Source organism: Trichosurus vulpecula, chromosome 9, assembly GCF_011100635.1.
Source record: "Trichosurus vulpecula isolate mTriVul1 chromosome 9, mTriVul1.pri, whole genome shotgun sequence".
Lineage (NCBI taxonomy): Eukaryota > Metazoa > Chordata > Mammalia > Diprotodontia > Phalangeridae > Trichosurus > Trichosurus vulpecula.
The window spans coordinates 130,999,621-131,023,608 of record NC_050581.1 but is presented as its reverse complement, the minus strand read 5'-3'; the positions used below and the strand labels follow the sequence as shown (position 1 = coordinate 131,023,608).

Sequence of the window (23,988 nt, the reverse complement as noted above, 5' to 3'; positions counted from 1 at the left end):
TGTATAACATATAATGTAATAATATTTTATATATTTACATATATAAAATTCATATAAATTATACAGGCATGAAAAAATATAGGTTGGATTTGCTGTTTCTTAGATAGTAACTATTCTTGGCCTGAAATAAATTTATGGATCATTAATAGTATTTTTTTTCCTAACTGAAATGTTGATATTTTATTTCCTTTGGGATCAGAAGAGGATTTGAGTATTATAAATCATTTATTAAGACCCAGTCAATTAACAACAGAGCATCCATCGATGAAGGCAAATCTAATCTTTATCAACTGGATTTCATAACAGAAACTCCCAAATGATATTCCCTTTGTCAAAGTTAAGAGAATATTACAGAGAATCCTAGATTTGGAGTCATAAGGTCAGGGTTCAAGTCTTGGCTCTTCCATTTCAATTCAACATGTTTATTAAAAACCTACTATGTGCAAGGCATAAAACACTAGGCAAGAAGGATACAAAAACTAAAACAGGCCCTGCTCCCAAGATAATTCCACTTGATTTAGAAGCTATAAATATGTATATATTAGGTAAAAGCAAAGAAAATTGTTAATAATTGAGGGGGAATCACAAAAAGCCTCATACAAGCAATGGCTCCATGATGTGCTTTGAAAAAAGTTAGGGATTTTACATGGAAAAAGTGGGAAAAGAGGGCATCCCAGGCATGAGGATTTACTTGAGTCAGGTATTGGGAGATGCAATGTCATGCACATGGTAAGCTAGCTGGGCAGTTTGATTAGAACAGAGGGATTAACCTTGGGGAAATCCCTTGGCCATTCAAGTCTTCATTTTCCACATCTATAACTTGATGAAGTTGGACCAGATGATCTCTAATGTTCTTTCCAGTTCTAACACACTCTAATTCTGCATTTGAAATACTAAATAAGATATCAGGAATTTACATAGTTTAATAGTGAAACAGCCAGTTTGCTTAATATTTAGTATTATTGGGTTATGTAATTTTTATTGAAAGGTTTCTGTGATGTTTACTAATCTATGGAAAAAGAATATTTTTAGTAGCAGCTTTCTTTTTAAAAATGTTTTGTTGATGGCCCTCCGTTTTTTAAATACACCACTGTTACTTTCCAGTAGCCCATTTCTGCACCCAAAGAACACTATCTTATAATGAAAAAAATAGTAAGGCAAAAGAAAACAATGTCCTAGATATGTCAGAAAAAGTATGTCTCATTCTGCACCCATGGTGCCCCTCCTCTCTAGTGAGAAGCAGAGGTTTGCTTTTCCATCAGTCTTGTAAAGTCCTGCTTTGTGGCTACCTTGATGAGATTTCTGAAATCTTGTGATATTCTGCAAAATAACTTTTTAAAAAACAACAGGATTGAGCCAGAACTGATTCCATAGATAAGAAGACAGACGTAAGTCACTAAAGGAAAAGATGAGCTAAGAAAATTAATGCCTTACTCCATTTAAATTTCAATGAAGACAAGGGTTCTTTTAAACGCTTCTTTGTAATTTTGTTGGTAGGGTCTACTGGTTACAAAAATGAATGAGTCAGAAAGAAACACACTAGCCAAACCTGTGAACCTGATGACATCACAGGAGAAGATGCAGGTCTTGAAATCAAACAGGAACCATTTAAACAACTATGCTGATAATAAACCTTTGAAGAAGCAGACTGAATCATAACTGGTACTGACCTTTCTACTTGAATCTCCATTCGTGCCATGGTTCCCCACCTACCTTTCAACTCCTTAGAATTCAGTGTTTTGAAGAAACTTTGTTAGTGACTGGGCCTGGACATTAAGCTCATATTTGCTGGACTTTCTATTCAGATCTATCCTTCTGTCCAGGAGAAAAATGACTCTCCCAGACTCTGCCTGCTTGATCATTAGGCTGCATCAGTTTATCTCTGGGCAGAACAGGGCATTTGTAATTTCTTCCTTTGTCGTTTAAACTCTTTTCTGTTAACTAACAGTAAAACAAAAGAAGACAAAAAAATTCCCAAATCCCAAATTTAAAAAACCCAACAACCTTAGAGAACTTAAATGATTTCGTTTACTTCAAACAAGGTGGATAAATATTTATAAAGCTGTGGCCTCTTTCATAGGCTAAGCTTTGAAAAAAAATATATATACATATGCATACTATCTATATTTGTATATATATACATATATAAATACACACATATACATACATACATACATATGTATGTGTATTAAAGGTTGGTGGTAACAATACCCAGGAAGCAGCAGGTGGGTCAGGCTCTGGGGCTCACAGGTATAGAGACAAATCCAAGGAACATCTGTGGGTATTTAACATTTCCAGGGGATAATTGCTAACTAAAAAAAGGATCAACTCAGCCAAACATAGTGGGTGCTTAACGAATGCTGAATTGAACTGAATTGAATTGGAAGAGCAATTCATTGGTGTCAAAGTCCAAAAACGTCACTGGTTTGGTGCAGGGAACATTTATTTCCTCCATATACTTTCAAATCACCTTTGAAAACAGAATACTAAAAAATGAATACTTGCTTAATAAACTTGATTCAGAGGGAAGGCTTTTAGTTAGCTTCTTCTGCCTGATGATTAACACACCAAGGAGCAAATATGATGAGACTGATCTGTTACAGAAAGAGTGTGCATAATGAGTATTACAAGAGGGAAAATTCTAATGGACTTGCCAAGAGACGTGGAGTTTTCACACCAAGTGTGTCAATATACAACTCAAGAGCTTACTTGATCCCTCCACTTCAGTCAAGAAGTAATGAGCACTTAAGCTGTGCCCAGAACCATGCTTAGTAAGCACTGTGAAGTATTAAAAAAAATTAAAATTTAAATAGAAAACATAGCTCATGTCCTTGAGGCCACTGCATATTGGAAAAATAATAATCCTCCTCAGCTTCTGTATACACTGAAATGAGAATTCTCCCTAGTCTAATGTATTTCACAATCTTCTCTCCCCTGCTATTGTTTTGTTTCTCAGGTCATAGACTTAGAGCTAGGAGAAACCTTAGTGATCATCTGTTCAAATTTCCTCATTTTAGAAATGAAGAAAATAAGGCCCAAAGAGGTCACTCATGAATGTAGGAATGACAGGATTTGTAATCATGTCATTTAGACTGTAAATTCTGAGCTCTTCCCACTCCCGTCTCGCATTTATACTTGCAACAGTCCTCTCCATCTTCATCTTGTAGAGTGGTCAAGTCACTCACACCTTATCTGTACAGTATACATAGGAAGTACAGTGAAAGAATCAGACATTATCCTCTGATGTCACAGATCTGATCAGACTGCCTACTTATGTAAAAAGGGATGCAGATTATGTCATGATTAGCATGGAAAGTCTACAGTGAAAGAGTGATGACAAATTCTAATGACAATTCCATAATCATAGCACTATTTATTATTGTATTTTCATTGGGGGGAGGGGGAGAAGCTGTTGATCAGTCTATTTATTACATGCAGTTTTGTGCTTTCCTATGGAGAAATCAGAATGTCTCTAGTTACCTGGTCACAAAGCCTAACAAAGAGGGCTTCAGTTCTCATTCAAAAGTAATGTCAGCTGAGATTTAGGACCATAATTACTTTTCCCTTATACACTAAGATTGAGAATATGCCGTCATTTCTTTTTTAGCAGAGTGGAAAAGCCCTTTGTTCTACCCTGATGTCTCAGTGGGAAAAAGAAGCTCCAATCTGGAATAATTTGGTTATGAAAAATATTCAATTATATCCCAAGTTTAATTCATTTGGTAATGAAAAGTAAATGAGATCAAGTGGTGTGTTTGATTTGTCTCAGAAGGAGAAGGATTGGTCTGCAGGAACAGATCTGAAGGTAGAACACAGTAAGAAGTGAAGTGAACCTTGACTATGGGAATCCTGTTCCAATTTACAGAATAAGGTTTTGTCACCCGTGAGATATCATCAGAGTGGTGAAGAAGAAAAGATCTTTCTTCTAAAAAGGCTGTGTGCATGTACACATGTAGATGCCACACTAGTCCACTGAAACAGAATTTGTAAATCATTGTCACACTTACCATTTTTGCAGATGGGACAACACTGATCTGGCTCATACACAGGGTCCACACATTCAGTCTGAGGACAAGCCGACACCGTGCAAAGCACTTCACCGTTGGCTTCACAGTGGCATTTCTCACAGGGAGAGACCTGAAACACAACCCCATTCATCCAGGTTACTCCTTCAACAAATGCTGTTTGGGTCTGAATGAGCCTACACCCCATGTTTTCTGCAGACTTGTTGCTGGTTCAATGAAATGGCTAATCTCCAGAAAAAACCAGGGCTATTGTAGACTTGATGCTGGAGTCCTAGTAACAACAACCATAACAAAATTAATAATAGCTGGATTTTTGATTGCATTTTAAGGTTTACAAAGTACATTTAGCCTCATTTTCTCCTTACAACTCCTTTATGAGGTGAGTATAACAGTTGGTATTATTTGTGCAGATGAGAAAAGTAAGGCTTAAAAAACTTAAATTTGATCATGACTACAGGGCATGGGGCAGTGAGGTGGCACAGTGGACACAGTGCCAGGCCTGGAGTCAGGAAGACCTGAGTTCAAATCTTAATTCAGTCACTTACTTGCTGTGTGACCCTGGGCAAGTCGCTTAACCCTGTTTGCCTCAATTTTCTCATCTGTAAAATTAACTGGAGAAGAAAATGACAAACTACTTAGTATCTTTGCCAAGAAAACCCCAAATGGGGTTACAGTCAGACATGACTAAAACAAATGAACAACACCAACACGTGGCTAATAAGGAGCAGCTAGGTGGCTCAGTGGATAGAGTGCTGGGCCTGGCATCAGGAAGACCTGTGTTCAAATTTGATCTCAGACACTTACTAGCTGTGTGGTCCTGGGCAAGTCCCTTAACCTCTTTTTCCCTCAAGCCAACAGAGAAGGTGGTATCTTTACCAAGGGGGCAGCTAGGTGACACAGTGGATACAACACCTGGCTTGGAGTCAAGAAGACTACTCTTCCTGGTTCAAATCTGGCTTCAGACGCTAGATGTGTGACCCTGGGCAAGTCATTTAACCCTCTTTGCCTCAGTTTCCTATCTAGAAAATGAGCTGGAGAAGAAAATGGCAAACCACTCCAATGTCTTTGCCAAGGAAACCCTAAATGGGGTCACAATGAGTCAGACCCACCTAAAAAAACTGAACAACAACAAAATCTTTGCCAAGAAAACCCCATGGGCAGTGCAGTTCATGGGATCACAGAGAGTTGGATTCAACTGAACAACTGACCTATAACAACAACAGAGATAATAACTACTGACGATAGTACTGATTTGAACTCATGCCCCTCTTAAAGCCAAGTTCGACATACTCTCCACTACACTGCATTATCTCTTCATAGAGTATGCAAACTACAGAAGAGGGAGATTGAATTTAATTTCTAGTAAAATTCTAGAAATGTTTTTAAAGAGATGGTTAGTGAACATTTAGAAACTGAAGCAGTGACCACAAGTAGCTAGCATCTATTCATCAATAACAGATAACACCAGGCTACCCAGATTTTCCTTTTTAATAGGGTTATTTGCCTATTAGATCAAGGGAACGTGGGAATACGATTTACTAAGATTTTAGCAAGACGTCTGACAAAGTCTTTCATGCTACTCTTATAAACAAGATGGAGATATATAAAATGGAGGATGCTAGATTTCAGTAGATTACAAACTGACCGCAGGGCTAGAACCAAAGAGTCATCAATTAATTAGTCACTGTCAGCAAAGAAGGAATGATCTAGTGATCTGTGCTTCTTACTGTGTTCTTTAACGTTATAAGAAAAAAAAAATCAATGATATAGTAAAGGTATAGATGGCTCACTTATCAAGTTCAAAGATATTACAAAGGGAATTGGTGGCACAGTAGATTGAACTACAATGGACCTAACATTGGGAAGATGAATTCAAATCCAGCCTCAGGCACTTCCTAGCTGTGTGACCCCAGACTAGTCAGTTAACCTCTATCTGCCTCAGTATTCTTAGCCATGAAATGAGGAAAATAACTGCACCTATCTTGCCGAGTCGTTGTGAGAATCAAATAAGATAATATTTGTAAAGTGCCTAGCACAGTACCTGACACATAGTCGGTGCTATATAAATTCTTTCCCCCTCCTTGTACAAAGGTGGGAGAGATAATTAATACATTGAATAAGAAGAGTAAAGCTTTTAAAAAATGAGCTCAATCTAATAAAATGAAATGTAATAGGTAAATATAGTGATAGGTTCAAAACTCAACTTTGCAAGTATAAGACGGGAAGGACATGACTAGACAGCACTGAAAAAGAAAAAAGATCTAGGGGTGGGGAGTGGTTAGTGGACTGTAAAATCAATATGAGTTGATAGTGTTATAGAACACCCAATAAAACTAATGAGCTCTTAGGCTACACTGAGATGTAGTACTAGGGAAACAATAATCTTGCTGTTCTCAGTCTAGTCAGATCCCACCTGGAGTCTTCTATTTCATTCTGAGAGTCCCATTTTGTAGGGGATATCGGCAAACTGTAGAAATCCAGAGGAGTGCAACCAGGGTGGTGAAAGGTCTTGAAATTAATCAATCAATTAACAAATAGCTATTAAGCATCTACTCTGTGTCAGACATTTTACATGGATGTAAATGCTTTTTGTCTTCTCCTTTAGGATGTCAGCTAAAGGAGGAGATAACGTGTATGTATGTCAATATATGAAATATAAACACGATGCAAACAAATACAAACATATGCAAAGTGGTTAAATATAAATTTGTTTGAGAGTAAGGGCACTAGCAGGTGGGGAGAGGGGAACCAGGAAAAGCTTCATAAAGAAGGTAATGCTTGAGCTGCATCTTGAAGAAAGACAGGACTGGTTGAAGGAAATGGGTATATTTGGGCTAGAGAAGGTTTAGGAGGACATAATACCTATCTTCAAAAATCTAAAGGGCTGTCTTATGGGTCAGTCTTGTTCTACTTGGCTCCAAAGGGTGGGACTGAAGTTGCAGAAAGGAAAATTTAGGCTTGATTTAAGATTCAAGTCAGTTCATAATTTTATAAGCAATTTATAAAAGGAAAGAAGATTTCCTAACAAGTTGAGCTAACCAAGTAGAATGGACTTCCTTCAAGAAGCGGTGGCTTTCCACTTACTGAAGATCAAAGGTTCAATGATCACTTCCCAGGCATGCTGTAGAGTTTTTGTTTTTTTGTTTGTTTTTAAGTATTTTTAAGTCTGAGATGGCTGCTTAGGTCTCTTCAAGAACAGATTCTGTGTTACCATGCCCAGTCCTAATTGCATGACATATCTCCTATTAAGCAGCAAGCACCACTGATTGGGTAGGTAGGTAGGTAGAGAAGAGTAAATAAAAGCTCTCATTTATAGAGTACTTCAAGGTTTGCAAAGCATATTCCTCAGGAGAAATCTTTAAGTAGTTTACTAAGTATTATGACCCTATTTTCCAGAAGGAGGGAAAACCTGAAGATCAGAGAGGCCAAATGAATTAATGAATCTCCCATGTTCACACAACTGGCTAGTGTCAGAAACATATTTGAACTTGTATCCCCTAACTACAAAAAGAGCATCCATTTCATTACATCACACTGAATCTCCAAACAGAAAGAGTAGCTTCCAGTTCAAGTTGCTACCTCATGGCTATAAAGGCAAAATATCTCAAGACGCTGAGCAAAGGAAAGAGATTCAGGAGAGGTTATAGGTATGAAATAAATTGGCCGAAGTACAGAGCTTCCGTTGCTGCTGGCTTATTGATTCATTATTATTGCCTTAGGTAAGGAGATTGTTTTTTGACTGTGAGGGCAAGGGAAATGAATATACAGGGGACATCCATGGTCCACAGAACCTTCTGAGATGTTGTATCAGACACTCATATAAAATCAGATCTACATGCCTTGTGACCAGAAATATCTTAACATCTGAAGGTCTCAGATTCCACTCCTACAAACTGGGCTATCATGAAAATAGTAATAACCTCTGTTTTCTGAGAATAGCTACCAGACTCTTCTTTCTGTTTTTAGTTTCTTATCTCTCTAATCCATCCATTTACAGAGCTAATGAATATTAATATTTATAAGACACCTCAGGCTGTGTTACCACCGTGGTCAAAAATTTTCAAAGGTTCCCCGTTGCCTCTAAGATAAAAGCACAAACTACTCAACATAACATTCAAAAGCCACAATCTGACTCCTAGGTGTATTCCCAAAAACTTCACATTAATCCATTTTACACACTATTTTCCCAGCCAAATTGGCTGGGAAGCAAGACGCTGAACTCAACTTCAACTGAATGTCTGTCCCTTATTTCTATTTTTTTTTTGGTGGTTTTGCATGTCTGAAATGCTACCTCTTCCCCTGAAAAGCCTAAGCTTCCTTTAAGGCTCAATTTAGGTCCTGTGTCCTATGGGAAGCCTTTTGTGTTCTCCCTATGTAACAACAATGTTGCTAGCACCTACTGTGGCTGTGTAAGACCAATAACACCAGCACACAGAAGGGCTGCTAGCACAGATTCTTTGCTTTGCTTTTCTAAGGAAAGCAACTTTAAGGGGTTAACAATCTCACTTTAATCAAACATACATATATCATTCACTTAGTTCAGGGGGAAAAGCCAGTACCCTGAACTTCAGAGCAAATACAAACAAATTATAAACAGAGACAATATAAATAGATCAACATTTCTGTCTAACCAAATCATAATATACATAGTTACCAGAGAAGCACCAAAATCTGGGTTTTCCAAAGGCAGGCATGGGGGCTCCTTAATGGCTAGCCAGAGTCTCCACACCAACATTCTTCCAGTGAGTGAGCCCCAAACAAAATGCTAACCTCTGAGTTTACATACCCTTCTTAGGGCCCCAAGGCTTTAAACCTAATCAGCAAAAGGGTGTGGACCTGGGGCTTAGCACCTAGCAAGACTTAATCAAAGGCAATTGATTACTTTAGCATTCTAAAAGAGAAAACAGTAAAAATAGTCCCACCCTGCTTAACGTTACACCCTGATGTGTTGTATCCCCTAAGTAGAATTTAAGCAACCTCAGTGCAGGGACTTCCATTTTTGTCCTTATATCCCCAGATCCTAATACAGTGCCTGGCACAAATAAGAACCTCCTAAATGTTTATCAAAATGAACCAAGGCTAAGAAACAAAACAGATAATTCATGGTTTCAGAACAGATAGAGATATGGAATGGTTTTAAATAATGATTCAAATTTTCAAACTGGTAAAAGAAAGAGATACCAACAGTTTTGTTTTGCTAGGATTCTATCAAAGTCATAAACATGGAATGAATAGAAAGAGCACTTGCCCTGAAATCTAGTAAGATCTGGGTCTGAATCTCATCTCAGGTTCTAACTGTGTGAGAAGTCACCTCAACTTGAACCTCTGCCACCTCATTTGTAAAAGGGGGGTTAAAATATCAACAGTACTAACTCAAAGAGCTGTGAAACTAACTGATTATGTTTTTCTATGTATTTCTACACCCTTACATTGTTTTTTATTTCCCCTATGTTTTAAGATAAAATCCAGAGAATCTCATAGAATCTCTCAATCAAGTACCTTTTGTGGTAGATATGGTGCTAGACAAGAAACAAAGTGGAAGAGCTAGGATGAGGCTTCCCAGTCTGTCAGTTTCAATTGACTAGTTATCATCGGCCTAACTGAATAGACAAAGGTGTTATCAGGCCTTGGTCTTCACGAATCAGTCATTTGGTTCTAATCATGAAACAGTTAACCACCAAAATTCACCATCAATACAAACTAGGGCAGGGAAAGGGATGGGGCAGCGGAGAAGGGGTCTCTGGGTAAAACAAACAAAAACTATTTAAACCTATAAGACTATCGGTAATTTGGCCATTTAGTGATAATCTGTCTGGTTAATATATGCACAGACCACTATATTTGAACCTTTGCTAATGAGACAAATTTGCTTGGCACCTAGGGTATGACATTTGTTTTTTGGCCATGAGTCACTCAAACTATGGCAAGAGTGCCTGGACCCAGCAGATTAAAAATAGAAGCCTTGGAAGACCAGTACACAGACTTCCATGTAATGAGAGTGAAAGAGTAGAATTACAGAAAAAAAGGCTGGATTAGACAAGCAATAAAGATTGTTGCTATAATGAAAACACCACATATTTTGGGTAGTTTTATTTAAATTTTGCAACAGTGTATATTCCTTTCACAAATGCCATTCTTATACCATGCAAGTGATTAATTCATTAGATGTTTTAAACAGAGGATTTTTTTTCCCAATGCAATATATTATATTCCTAATATATATATAACATTACATAGGCCTCAACACAATTTACTTGCTGATTTGAACTCAGTAAGAAAACAGTGAAACCATCTGGTCATAATTAGTTTTACTGTAGACATAAGTTATAAGATAGAACACTCCAGCCTCTAGCCAATACCTGACTAACTCAATCCAATTTCAGTGACACCAACATAGGGAATTTACAAAGGAACAGAAAGTATAGTTCTTCCTCCCAAAAAACATAGGCTAGTGGGAGAGAAATACTTTTTTAGTGTTTGCAAGGGAACTTATTGACAGGTAAAAATTAATACAAAATTAAGTTGTGAGGGGAAAAGGGACAAAACGGCAAAAAGATTACTATCCCAATTATCAAAGAAAGAGGTAAGTTTTGAAATATGTAATAGAATACAAAAAGCAAAATATAATAAGGTCATACTTATATATATCATATATTACACACATACACACACACACAGCCAAGTGTTTTATTTAGCCACATACAGCGTTAAAACCATCATTTCACTTAAATATTTTTTTTCCTGACTAGTAAATGTTTCTAAACTCAAAACACTTATGTGAACTCCTTAAGTGACTCTTGGAGAGTTTGTGGAATCAGGAGACATTTACACATGTCCATACACTTCCTGGATTCCACTTATGTTCCAGCTGCAAGCTTTTCTTCCGGCAAGAGCCTATCACATGGTTTTGTGACTCTTGTAAAATGTTTGCAAAAGCACTTTTGCAGTTATTATAGCCCAAGAATTTTTAAAATGTTCCCATGGCTAGGATGCACTTGGAAAATTGTTCATGATTCCCTAAAGCATTTTTTTTATTGGACAAAGAATGAGTCAGGATCTGCCTTTATAAAGCTTTTTAGTTCTCCTCCCCCATCTCCTTCCCTCCAGTATCTCTCCTTCCAGTCTCCTTCCCCCAATTCCCCCCACCTTTCTTCCTCTTCCTTCTCTTCCTCTTCCTTTTCCTCCTCCTCCACCACCTCCTCTTCCTCTAGTTCCCTTCCTTTGCTCTTTATCTCATCTGGACTTGAGCAACACACCATCTTGTAGGATATAGGTAGGTCACACCAGGATTAGTTCTTGATTTAAGAGGTGTTTTATAAAAGATTTAAATATGAGATAAGAATCTGGTATCAAGGTACTACTTGCTTTTGGAACCTGAAACTGGTGCCCAGAACAGAGGCATATATACAGTGTGGGTCAGGCACCAGTATACCCTAAAGAAGCATTCCCAATGGCCCATCTTCTCAGGGCAAAGGCTAATGGAAATGCTCCCCTAGAGTATGCTCCAACATCTAATTCACTCTAATCCACTCCCTAGGCACCACCATAGCCCACAAACTTTGCATGGGTCCCTGATGCTCATTGCCCAGCTTTCTTGCTTGTGGTTCTGAAACAGGTTGCTAAGGTTTTATTTCCAAGGACTCTGGACCTACTATGACTGTTGTATACCACTCAGATTCTTCAAGCCTTGCCTGCCACTCTTAACTCTGATAGTCAGGAGACCTGGGTTCATATCCCACCTTTGATGATTAATATTTATGTGGCCACAGACAACTCACTTAATAATTTATAGTGCTAGTTCCCTCAGTTGCAAAATGGGAAAAAATACTTTTCCTACCTAGCTCACATGGTTATAAGGGAGAATCTCTGTAAACTGTAAATTGCTACATGAATATTAATTACCCTTATCTTCCTCCTTCTCTTCCTCCTCCTCTTCCTCATCATTGTCATCACCTGGCTCTAAACCAAAGATTTGGCCCAGATACCCAGCAACATCCTAGTTCCTTGAATTTACTTTGACCACATTTCTTTGTCTATCTGTAGATCCAACTAAATCCAATATGAATTCAATTTAATTAAGGTTGACTGCACCAAGCATGATACTAACTCTTAGAAATATGAAGACAAAAATTAAACAGTTCCTGCCTTCTTGGAACTTGCTTTCTACTAGGTTTGATGTACTATGGACATAAATATTAAGCAAATATAAAGGATTTCAAGAGAAGAGAGAACACAACTGGGGAGATGAGGAAAAGTCAAGGCCCCTTTACGCTCTTAAATATTTAGGACACCCTCCCCTTCATTTATGTGGATTAGATCTATTAATATTTACTACAATAGAAATGAAAACATCTTCAAATTATTATGAGAATAGTTTTGACCTTGCGCATGCCTTAAAGAGTCTTGGGAAACCCAGGGTCCTTGGACCACATCTGGAGAACTGCTAGTATGGTAGACAGCGCCTGAGGTTTCACTTCTTCACCCTATCTTCCCATTACCATCTATGTTCCTAAGAGTTGCAGATTAAGTTAAACAAGAAAAAAATGAGAAAAATGATGAAGAAAAAGGAAAATTGAATTTAATGTGTTATCTACAATCATCTCCTAAGACAAACTTTTCTTTTGAATAGACTAGCTGGTTGTTTTGGTCCCATGAAGAAGGAGCCTTGATCTATAGTTAAGAAAATGGTCATGCTGGACTCATATATCATATCATAAAGATTTTCCAAATTTCTTCCAAATTACACACCTGCATTTTCAACTTCCCACTGCTTATTTCCAACAGAATGTTTCACCAACTCATCAAATTCTAGCAGTAATAATAATAATACTTTTCTACGGTGTCTTAAGGTGTTTTTAAATACACTTTACACATGTACCTCATGCCAACCTGAGGAGGTAGATGCTATCATTATTGCCATTTAACAGATGAAGTAATCGAGACAGAGTAAGGTTAAGTGACTTGCCCAGAACTACATGGTTATTAAATACCCGAGGCAGGATTTGAACTCAGGACATCTTAGCTCCAAGTCTAGCATATTATCCACTGGCCACCTGCTGCCAAACTCAACACAACCAAAATTAAATTTATTATATTTCCTCCATAAATTTCTTCTTCTTTCAGATTTCTATATTTTCTTTTAATGGTATTCACTCATGTTTGAAATCATATTGTCTTTAACTTTCTTCTTCCTCATATGCAATGACTTGGCAAGTCATTAATTCTAGCTTTACAACATCCTTAGCATTTTTCCAAACTTTCCATGGCCACTACCATTCAACTAATTGATTTCTCAATCTCCATGGCCCATGGAGCTTGTACTGGGTTTCATTCCACACCCTACTGGTAAAGGTTAGTGCCCTTAAGGCACACATGGTATACCCTTTCCATTGGGGCACACATGCAGACATACCTATGCATCTGCTGGAAGGATTGCAGTAGTTTCATAAATGGTTCTTCCCATTAGTGACCACATCCACACTCTGCTCAAAGACCTTCAGTGACTCCCTCCTATTGCTTTTAGGCTTTTCCTTCACTGAGCATCTTAAGTCACTCAATAGAAGGCTCCAACCTATCTTTCCTACCCCTTCTCATATCACCCCCTTTTATGTTTCATTTTCCAGCCAAAATCTACAACTGGCTGTATTCTCTGAACTTGACATTCCATCTCCAGTCTTCATACTTTCTTTGTGATTTCTCTGATCCCTGAAATGTACTTTCTCTTCACCTCTGGCTCTCAATACCCTTATCTTACTTCAATATTGGATTGTTCTATGAAACCTTTCTTGATCCTAATGGTTAATGTTCACTGATCAAATCAATTTGTGTTTACTTATCTTTTATATAATGTATCCTCTCAGTAGAAAATTAGGATAAGAACTATTTCGTTCTTGACTCTGTATAACAGTTTTTAGCAGAGTCCTTAAACCACTGTAGGTATTAAATAAATGTTGAATCAAACTGAATGTAAATATTTCATCTGTCATCCTATTAATCTTCCTAATGTATGGGGTTGACCAATAATTTCTCACAACCCACCAAATAATATTTGAAATGCTTAACCTGGCATTCAAGGGCCTCTGACATCTGGCACTACCCTTAGTTCTGCTTTAGTGTGACATACGAGTCCTTAAACCTCACCAGTGCTGTGCAAAATTATGCAATAGAAGCCACAGGCTTATGGGAAAAATGAGGTCAGGGACACTTTGCCAGTGACACATTAAAAAAAAAACAACACAAAAATGATGAAAATAGTAGCACAGTCTCATACATGTGAAATGATTATAAAGTTCATCAACACTATAATAAATAGTGGTAGCAGGCTACTGCTTAGCCTGTGTGCCCTGGACACAGAGTGTATATTCACTAAATGCCAGCTAATTGATTGATTAACCAGTCAGGCACTAGAGCTCCTCATGACTTTTTTGCACTCAAAAGACCATGAAGTGATGACAACAGTCTAAGTTTTAATCCCCTAAACCAATAGCGTCTCAAGGATAGTTTCAATGCCTTTTAAGGAGAAACTACCTAACTTTCATGGAGGGAAGGGGATAGGATATTACTCTACCACATATCATCTCTAGATCTTTTATCATCCTACTTGGCTTCCTCTTCACTTCTTTGGTTAAACAATATCCCTCTCAAAAATGTTACACCCAGAATTGAAGAGAGTACTCTTGATGTGATCTGGCTAGGGCAGAATATATCAAGACTATAAATTCCTTACATTATTTCTCTTAAAGTAGCATAACACTGTATTAGCTTCCCTGTTCCCACCCCATATCACAGTACAAACATATACATTTGAGTTAGCAGTCTGATGAAACCCCCAGGCCTTTTTCATTTCCAACTGCTATCTGACCACTCTCTGACTCTTATCTTGTTCTTGAAGTTGACTTTTTGAATCTGTATAAAACTTCTTCATTTATCCTTATTAAATTTATTCTTACTGGATTTGGATAAATGTTTTAGACTGTAAGAACCATTTTAAATCTCAACTGTTATTCACTAGGTTAAAACACTCTCTCAGTTTTGTATTATTTTGAAAATTTCATAAGTAAGCCAACCATATTTTTATTGCAGTCGTTGATATCAATGTTAAACAGCACAGGGCCAATCACAGAACCTTGGGGCACTGCACTGGAGACTTCTTCCACTGACATTGAACCATCAATAGCTACTCTTTGGGTTCAACCATTCAACTCACTATTTATAAATCCACTTATAATTTCATTATCACCTAGTCTCCATCTTCCCATCTTGTCTTCAAACATAGCATGAAAGATGCTGTCAAATGTTTTCTTAAAATCTGAGCTAAAAATACTGATTCCAAAGAATGGATGGTAGCATACACCCTCCTCTATGAAGACATTATAGTATAAAGTGGGATATGGATGTTGAAAGATCCCTATGTGGAAAGAGGTGGTTGCTACATTCATTATCTATCGTTAATTATTTTTCTTTGTTATGAGAGGCCTGTATGCTAGAGCATGGAGCAAATTGTACATCAGAAAATTACTATAATGTATAAAATAAAAGATATTAACAAAACTTTGAAAAAGGTAAACAAAATTTCAGCTATTTCCCTGATCTACTTGTCCAGTAAGCCTATAAAAAAGGAAATAAAGTTAGTAAAGTATGACCTATTGCTGAAGTCCTGCTGGTTCTTAGTGATGCTGACTTCCTTTTAAAGTAGTATTCTTTTCCACTTCAGAATTCTGGAATTCCATTCCAGAAGAGTATTCAAATAGTTTTTCTTAATATGGCATAAACTGCACATGAAGAGTCATACTATAAGCAAATTATAAGAGCGTGAAATAGTTTACCTGTCAGATCTATGGATAAGGAAAATATTTAGGATGAACCAAGATATAGAGAGCATTATGAAAGTTAAAATGGATGGTTTTGATTATATAAAATTTAAAAGGTTTTGCACAAACAAAATCAAATGCAACTAAAATAAGATGGAAAGCAGAAAGATGTGAAAAAAATTTTTGTAGCAAGTATCTCTAATAAAGGCCTTGTTTTTCAAATATATAGAAAATTGAATCATTTTTATAAGAATACAAGTCATTCCCCAATTGATAAATAGTCAAAGGACATGAACAGGTAGTTTTCAGACAAAGAAATCAAAGCTATTTCTAGTATAAAAAATGCTCAAAATCACTATTGATTAGAGAAATGCAAATTAAAACAACTTTGAGGTATCACCTCATACCTATCTGATTGGCTAATATGACAGAAAAGAAAAATGACAAATGTTGGAGGGGATGTGGGAAAACTAGGACACTAATGCACTGTTGGTAGAGTTGTGAACCGATCCATCTTTTCTAGAGAGCAATTTGGAACTATACCCAAAGGACTATAAAACTATGCATACCATTTTGATCCAGCAAAACTACCGCTAGGTCTATATCCCAAAGAGAATTTTTTTTTTAAAAAGCGGAAAGCACCTATTTGTACAAAAATATTTATAGCCTCTCTTATTTTGTGGTATCTAAAAATTGGAAATCGAAGGGATGCCCATCAATAGGGGAATAGCTGAACAAGTTGTGGTAGGTGATTGTAATGGAATATTGTTGGGCTACAAGAAATGACAAGCAGGATGATTTCAGAAAAACCTGGAAACACTTACATGAACTGATACAAAGTGAAGTGAGCAGAACCAGAAGAACACTGTACACAGTAAGATGAAGACTTGTGAATGATTTAGCTATTCTCAGCAATACAATGATAAAAGACAGCCCCAAAAGATTCATGATGAAAAATGCTAACTGCCTCCAGAGAAAGAACTGATATTGTCTGAACACAGACTTAAGCATCTTCTTTTCTTTCTCCTTTCTTCCTTCCTTCCTTCCTTCCTTCCTTCCTTCCTTCCTTCCTTCCTTCCTTCCTTCCTTCCTTCCTTCTCTTCCTTTCTTCCTTCCTTCCTTCCTTCCTTGCTTCCTTCCTTCCTTTCTTCCTTCCTTCCCTTCTTCCTTCCTTCCTTGTCTTCTTGCACAAAATAATATGGAAATGTTTTGCATGATTGCACATTTGTAATCTATACCACATTGTTTACTGTCATAGAGCAGGAGGGAGGGAAGATACAATTTGGAACTCAAATCAAAAAATTGCTTAAAAATATTTGTTTTCCTTAGTCCCAGAAAGAAAAACCAAAATCCATAGGTGGAAATTTCAGAGAAGGATTTATGCTTAATGTAAGAAAAAACTTACTGAAAATTAGACCTATTCAAAAATGGAATATAGACTATCTATCAGCCCTTCCCACCCCCAGGTCTTTATGCAGAGGCTAGCTGACAATGGCATTATTAGAGGTTCTTAGTAAGGTACAGATTGAACTCAATGCTATTTGAGGTCCCTTCAAGCCCTCAGAATTTGGGATCTATATTTTATACACTTTTTACTGATAGCTTTTATTTTCACATGACTTTCTTTTTTGAATATCCGTCCCTTCCCCCCAGTGAACCATTCTTCATAATAAACAAAAAATGAAAAAGAAAGAAGAGGGAAGGAGAGTAATCCAGCTAACCTAACCAATGCATCGACAGAGTCTAATAGCATTTGCAGTGCACTCTATCTATGTCCCCCACCACTTCTCCAAAAGAAAAAAGAGAGGTACATTTCTTCATGTGATACACATTTTAAATACATATCATCAACCTACAGGAATTTTAGGGCTTGAGCATACTTCTTAGCTACCATAAGAAATATAGGGTATGGGGCCATTTTAAAATCTAAGCAACATTGGCCCAGGGGGAAAATATTGGCAAGATCATCATTGGAAACCAAACCAGTATATATCACCAGTTTTAGGGGAGGCTATTTGCAAATAGGCTATCTATCTGCAAATAAGCACACTATCCCTACCCTCAGGAGAGAAAATCACACACTCTGCTTTTGCCAACAGGTAAAACACAAAAAAAGAAAATTCTTCCTCCAAATTTTACATGTATGGAAAAAATAGAAGGGCCTTGCCTGAAAGCAAATAACTTCTTTAGGTTTCTGGTTCAACTGTATTAAAATGTTCCATGTTAACTGCTTGAAAACAATTTTTAAGTGGTCCTTTTTTTAGACTTAAAAAATGACCTGTCTTATCCCTACATAGGGTGCTTGTGGATGTAGATTCAACTTGCAAAAATTTTAATTAACTCTTCAATAAAACGAGGCTCCTAATTAGGTAAGTTGCTTCTCATGTATCTGACGGGGCCTTCAGAAGATGGTAGCAGTATAGAGAAGGGACTGATTGCCTGGCAGCTTACTTGATTCAATGCAGTTTAATTCAAGAAACTATATTTATGCGCTGTGCTTTGGTGCACGGGGTACAAATACAAAAACAAGACATCATCATTATTGACAAGCCTTTATGAGGCACTGTGTCAGTCACTACATTCAGGGGATACAAAACAAGATAAAACCATGGCTCCTCCCCTCAAGCAGCTCACATGCTGATGGGGGAGACAACTAGTGTAACTGGGAGGCAATCTCAGAGGGAAGTCACTGGTGAGGAGTAAGGGAGAATGGGCATGAAAGCCAAGGAAAGGCCTCTTCCAGTAGGTAGGATCCCAGCTAAGTCTTGCAGGGAGCCAGGGAAGCCATAAGGCAGAGATGAGGAGGGAGCCCTGAGGAAATGAGGGAAGTTCAGGGGGAGGGCCAGGCATCAGGAGATGAAGTTTCAGGTACGAGGAACAACAAAGCCAATGTTTCTGGATCATAAAACATGCAGAACGGAGTGAAGTGTGAGAAGACAAGAAAGTGAGGAAAGAGCCATGTTATGAAGGATTTTAAAAGCCAAACAGAGGGTTTAATGTTTGATCCTGGAGGTGATAAGGAGAGAGTGAAGTTTATTGAGCAGGGTTTCGTTTTACAGACGAGGAGAGTGAGGCAGACAGATTAAGCGATGTAGTTACAAGTCGCACTGGTAAGGTCTGAGGCCAGAACTGAACTTAGGGGCCAAGCCCCCTCTATCCACTGTACCACCCAGCTTCATAGTTTGGTGGGAGATGGATTGGGAGATGTTGACAAAGTCAGATTCGGTGCTTTAAGAAGCTTTCAGAGCTGACTTTCTGTTTGGCAGACATCCTATGTACACAAATACGTACAATATAGGGTCATTTGAGGAAGAAGAGAAGACTAGCAACTGAGGGGATCAGGGAGGGCTTCATGGAGGAGATGGTCCCCGAGCTGAGTCTCGAAGGAAGAAAAGCATTTTGGGAAGTGGAGAGGAGGAGGGAGTGGAGTGTTTTCCAGGCCTGAGGGATGGGTGGCATGTGTGAATGCACTGAAGAGACTGAATATCCACCTAGGCTGCCTTTATCCCTTTAGGGAGGACAGCCTGCTCATCAGCTGGGATAACCTGTCATTTTGTCTAAATCCCCCATGTCCCAAAGGAGACAATGCAGGGACATGACTGCATCTCCATGCCGACAGCATGAGCCCACATGCCTGCCTTTTTTTTCCTAATCAAAAGGACTAATATTCCATTCTTTCAAAGGAGGAAGAATAAAAGAAGAAAAAAAATACCTTCCCTTTCTCAATACAAATCTCTAGTTACCAGCAGCTAAAGCCAGTTAGGGATTACTTCTGATGAAATATAGAAGCACCTGTCTTCCATTCAAGGCATTCTCTCTGATTAGAAGGGGAGCTTGGGTTCTCTAAAGCTTTATCAGGGCAACACAAGCCCTGTCTGGTTCAGCCAGCCTGGAAAAGATTAAAGTATTTAATATTATTAACAACAGTAAGAATTTCTATGGTGCTTTGAGGTTTGTAAAGCACTTTACAAATATTAGCTCATTTTATCCTCTTCACAACCCTAGGAGGTAACTGCTCTCATTATCCCCATTTTACAGATGATATTGAAGGACAGAGAGTTTAAGCTTGCCCTTGACTTGCCTGGAGTCACATAGCTAGTGAAAGGCCGAATTTGAACTCGATTCTTCCTGACCCCAAGTCTACGGTTCTAGTCCCTGGGCTACCTGGTGCCTTTATTTACACTTATAGCAATTTTTGAAGGCTGCCTACTAAGAATTGGAGGGATTACAAATGGCATCGGTGGAAGGGGTAGTCATAGTGATCCAATTATGGATTCTAGAAGAAGAAGAAACCTTCACTCTCAAGTCCCTGAGATTACCCTTTGCGAGCTACCATTCTGAATGCTTCTTTGGCAGACCTTCCAAATTGTCCGTCCAGTTATAAAGCCAGTACAGTTTAAAGACTGCAGTTATAAACAAAGCCCTGAAGAGACTTCAGAAGTGGGGAGAAAAGATGTGAGGCAAGCGCTTAGTGCAGTGCCTGGCACATAGTAGGTACTTAATAAATGTTTGCTGATTGATTGAAGTGAGAGAAATCTTAGTCATAGGGCCTGGGCTATGGCTTAAAAGTTGGCTTTGCTTACTAACTTGCTATATGACCTTGGGCAAGTCAAATCCCCTATTTGGCCACTACTTCCTCATCTGCGAAATGAGAGGGTTTGTCTGGAAGTTCTCTAAGTCTTCTTTCAGTTTTAACTTGTGCTTTTCTATTTGAATCTTGGTGAGAAAGGAGCCCCTTACCTTTCCTAGCCACTCACTATCTCCTTCCCTCCCCACTCCCCCACACTCTCTCCTTCACATATACCTGTCTACCGTTTCTCCACAGGGAATATAATATGGTTTTATGTAAATAAGGATTGCATGGTCCAACCTTTCCTATCACTGTCAAGGGCACCCCCATTCTTCCACACACTCAGGTTCAAAACCTTAATATATTTTATCTCCTCACTCTCACTCATCCCACATAGTCTATCAGTTGCCAAGTCTTGTCATTTCTAATTTTACAGTATCTCTCCTCTATATCCCCTTATCTCCATTCACATGTTCCCAACCCTAGTTCAAGTTCTTATGGCCTCTGTCCTGAATAGCCTCCTAATTGTTCTCCCTCCCTCAGGTCTCTCCCCAATCTAATTGGGGATCATCTCCAGTCGTCCTGGTGGATATATTGCTACTGGACCCAGATGGCTCTGAAGGAGAAAGTGAGGCTGGTGACTTTGTATAGCCCTCCCTCACTTAAATCCAACTCACTTGCAAGTCATGGCATCACCTCCCCGGTGTCATGGTCCTCTTTTTTTTTTTTTGGATGGAGGAAGGCAAGGCAATTGGGGGTAAGTGACTTGCCCAGGGTCACATAGCTAGTAACTGTGAAATGTCTGAGGCTGGATTTGAACTGAGGTCCTCCTGACACCAGGACTGGTGCTCTATTCACTGGGTCACTTAGCTACCTCTCATGGTCCTCTTTGAGAACAAAGGACAAACAACAACCCCAATCTAATTTCACTTCCACACAGCTCTCAAGGCAATTTTCCTAAAGCATAGGCTTGGTCATATAACCTACCCCACATCCCCTCAATCATTAAACTCCAGAGGCTCCCTGTTATCTTTATAGAAATACTGTTTGGCATTTGAAATGTTTCACACAACCTGGCTCCTTCCCAGGCTTCTGACATTTTATTTCCTTCCATTCACTCTATGATCCAGGCAGACCAGCCTACCTGCTGTTCCTCCCACATGGTGGTCCATGTCCTACCTCTATGACTTTGTGCTGGATGGCTCTCATGCCTGGAATGCTCTTCATTCCCACATCCTTTTTTTTTTATTAGAATCTATGACTTCTTTCAAAATCAGTGTCGTCTTCCTCAAAAGATCTTTCCTGGTTACCCAAGTGGCTACTGCTAACTCTTGTAAGGTTATCTCTCTCTCCCTCTCTCTCCCTCTTCCTCTCTTTCTTTTTCTTTCTGCATATCTTGTATATATCTACCTAGGTATATGTTGGAATATAAGCTTATTGGGGGCAGGTCCTGTTTTTGCTTTTCTTTTAAGTTTATCTCTGTATTACTCAACATAGTGCCTAACATGTATTAAGCTGTAAATAAAGACTTGCTCATTAACAATTGTTAATGATAACAGCTGACATTTCTATAGCACTTTAAAATTTGAAAAGTATTTTCATACCAATAGCCCTGTGAGGTTGATAGTTGGGATATTAATATGACATTTATAGATAAAAGCTTACCAAGGTGAAGTGAGAGTCTTGCCCAAGTTCACATGGCTACTCAAAAGCAAAGCCAAGACTCAAAGCCAGACCTTCTACCTGATCTCAAACCAAGGTCTCTTTCCACTACAATATGTTGCCTCTTAAAAACAAAGACCAGTGATCAGACAATATACTCATTATTAGGATTAAAAGTTAAAAATTTAAGAAATTAAGAATTAAAAAACCCTCAAACATATATATGTGTATGTATATGTACATATATATTATATATTTTTTAAGGGAGCAAGAAACATCTATAGTATATACGGGTCAGAGAATTTGTGTAACCTAATTGCCATTCCCATAAATTATTTCCACACTTGGGCAGGTATGCTTTGTCAATTTGCAAAGAGTATCTCTGCAAAATGGGTCATGACAAATAAGCTCCCAGAATATCTTTAAGTCATGAGAAATGGAAGTACGATTCAATAAGTCCTGGGGAGAAATCATTTGCAACATAACTGTCGATGTGTCCCCCTGACATATCCTGAGGGCAAATATCCTGCCTGACCACATATTTGGTTGTATGTTCCCTGCCCTCTCTTAGCCTGCTTGGACAGGTCAGTCCCAGGTTTGGGGGTTGGTGAATGGCACCACATGAGGAGGTAGATGCTTCCAAAGTGGCCTTCTGTTGCTACCTTGGCCTTCCTCTATGAATTCCCTGGGTGTCTCCAGTTTTATTTTTTCCCTTAAATTTCCCCAACTAAAAAAAGAAAGGACCTATTGCTTTAAAAAAGAAGAAGAAGTAGGGGGAGGAGTCTGGCAGAGGGAATAGGCAGGGAGGAAAAGCTCCTGATGAACTCAAATACCTTATGCATAAAGCCAACTCTTTTTGGACTTTGATAACCAGAATGAGGATTGTGGGTAAATCAAAAAGGCCAGGATTTTGATCCCAGCTTCTCTTACCAAGGCTAATGTAACAATCAAGCTGAAAAGTGATGCCCTTGGCTTCCTTACCCGGCCTTTTGAAGTGGGGAGTAAAATTCTTTTTCTCTCACTTCTTGCCCCTTTCACCTCAATAAAACACAGGCATAGTGCCAAAACTCAGGTTACTGTACCCACTCTGCCCTGCCCAGTGGAGCTATGGCCCAGCATCATTTCAGCTTATTTTGCTGAGCTGTAAAATTGGTTGATATTACTGATAATTACCACACATGCACAGGATTTTCTGAAGCAGTCCTGACTTCAAGAAAAGAAATTGTACTTTGAACAAAGCTTTGCAAATGGGTGACCCTTTGACAGACTTAGGAGAATCCCGGCTTTCCATTTGAAAACTATGATCACTCAGCTCTGACTTCAGAGGATTAGGTGAGATTTTTTTTAAAAAGTAAGACATAAGTGGAAGGATATATTGTTATTATTTTTTACAATGTATGTAACTAATGATTATTCAGCATCCAGCTAATAGGAATATGAATCTGAAACATGGCATAGTTCATGCTCTCAAGGAACTTACAGTCTATTGGAGGAATACAAAGAAAAATGACAGGTGGTGGAATGTGATAGAAACAAAGGAGAGCCAGCGCTATGAGAAACTGAAGAGAGACAATTTTAATTATATTTGAGGCAGCTAGGTGGTGCGGTGGATAGAGCCTAGACTTGAAATCAGGAAGACCTGAGTTCAAATTTGGCCTCAGATTCCATGTGATCCTGAGCAAGCCTTTTAAGCTCTCTGGGCCTTAGTTCTCTCATCTGGGTAATAATAGTACCTACTTTCCCAGGGTTATTGTGAGGATAAAATGACATATTTTATAAAGTGTTTTACAAACTTAGCTAAATAAATGTTGAAAATGATGATGATGATGATGGTAATGATGATGATGATGGTGGCGGTGGTGGTGGTGGTGGTGGTTTAGGGGATTGAGGAACTATTGATAGAGGGGGTGGCGTGTGAGTT

At 38.4% G+C, this 23,988-nt stretch overlaps 1 protein-coding gene across 1 annotated transcript in view; it reads right to left on the bottom strand.

Annotated features, from left to right (window-relative positions):
• The window catches only part of VWC2 (von Willebrand factor C domain containing 2), a 198,638-nt gene that overhangs the window by 150,221 nt on the left and 24,429 nt on the right, over nucleotides 1-23,988 (bottom strand). The window contains exon 2 of the mRNA XM_036739168.1: nucleotides 4,008-4,137. Coding sequence (XP_036595063.1) covers nucleotides 4,008-4,137 — 130 coding nt within the window. The remainder of the gene's footprint in view (nucleotides 1-4,007; nucleotides 4,138-23,988) is intronic.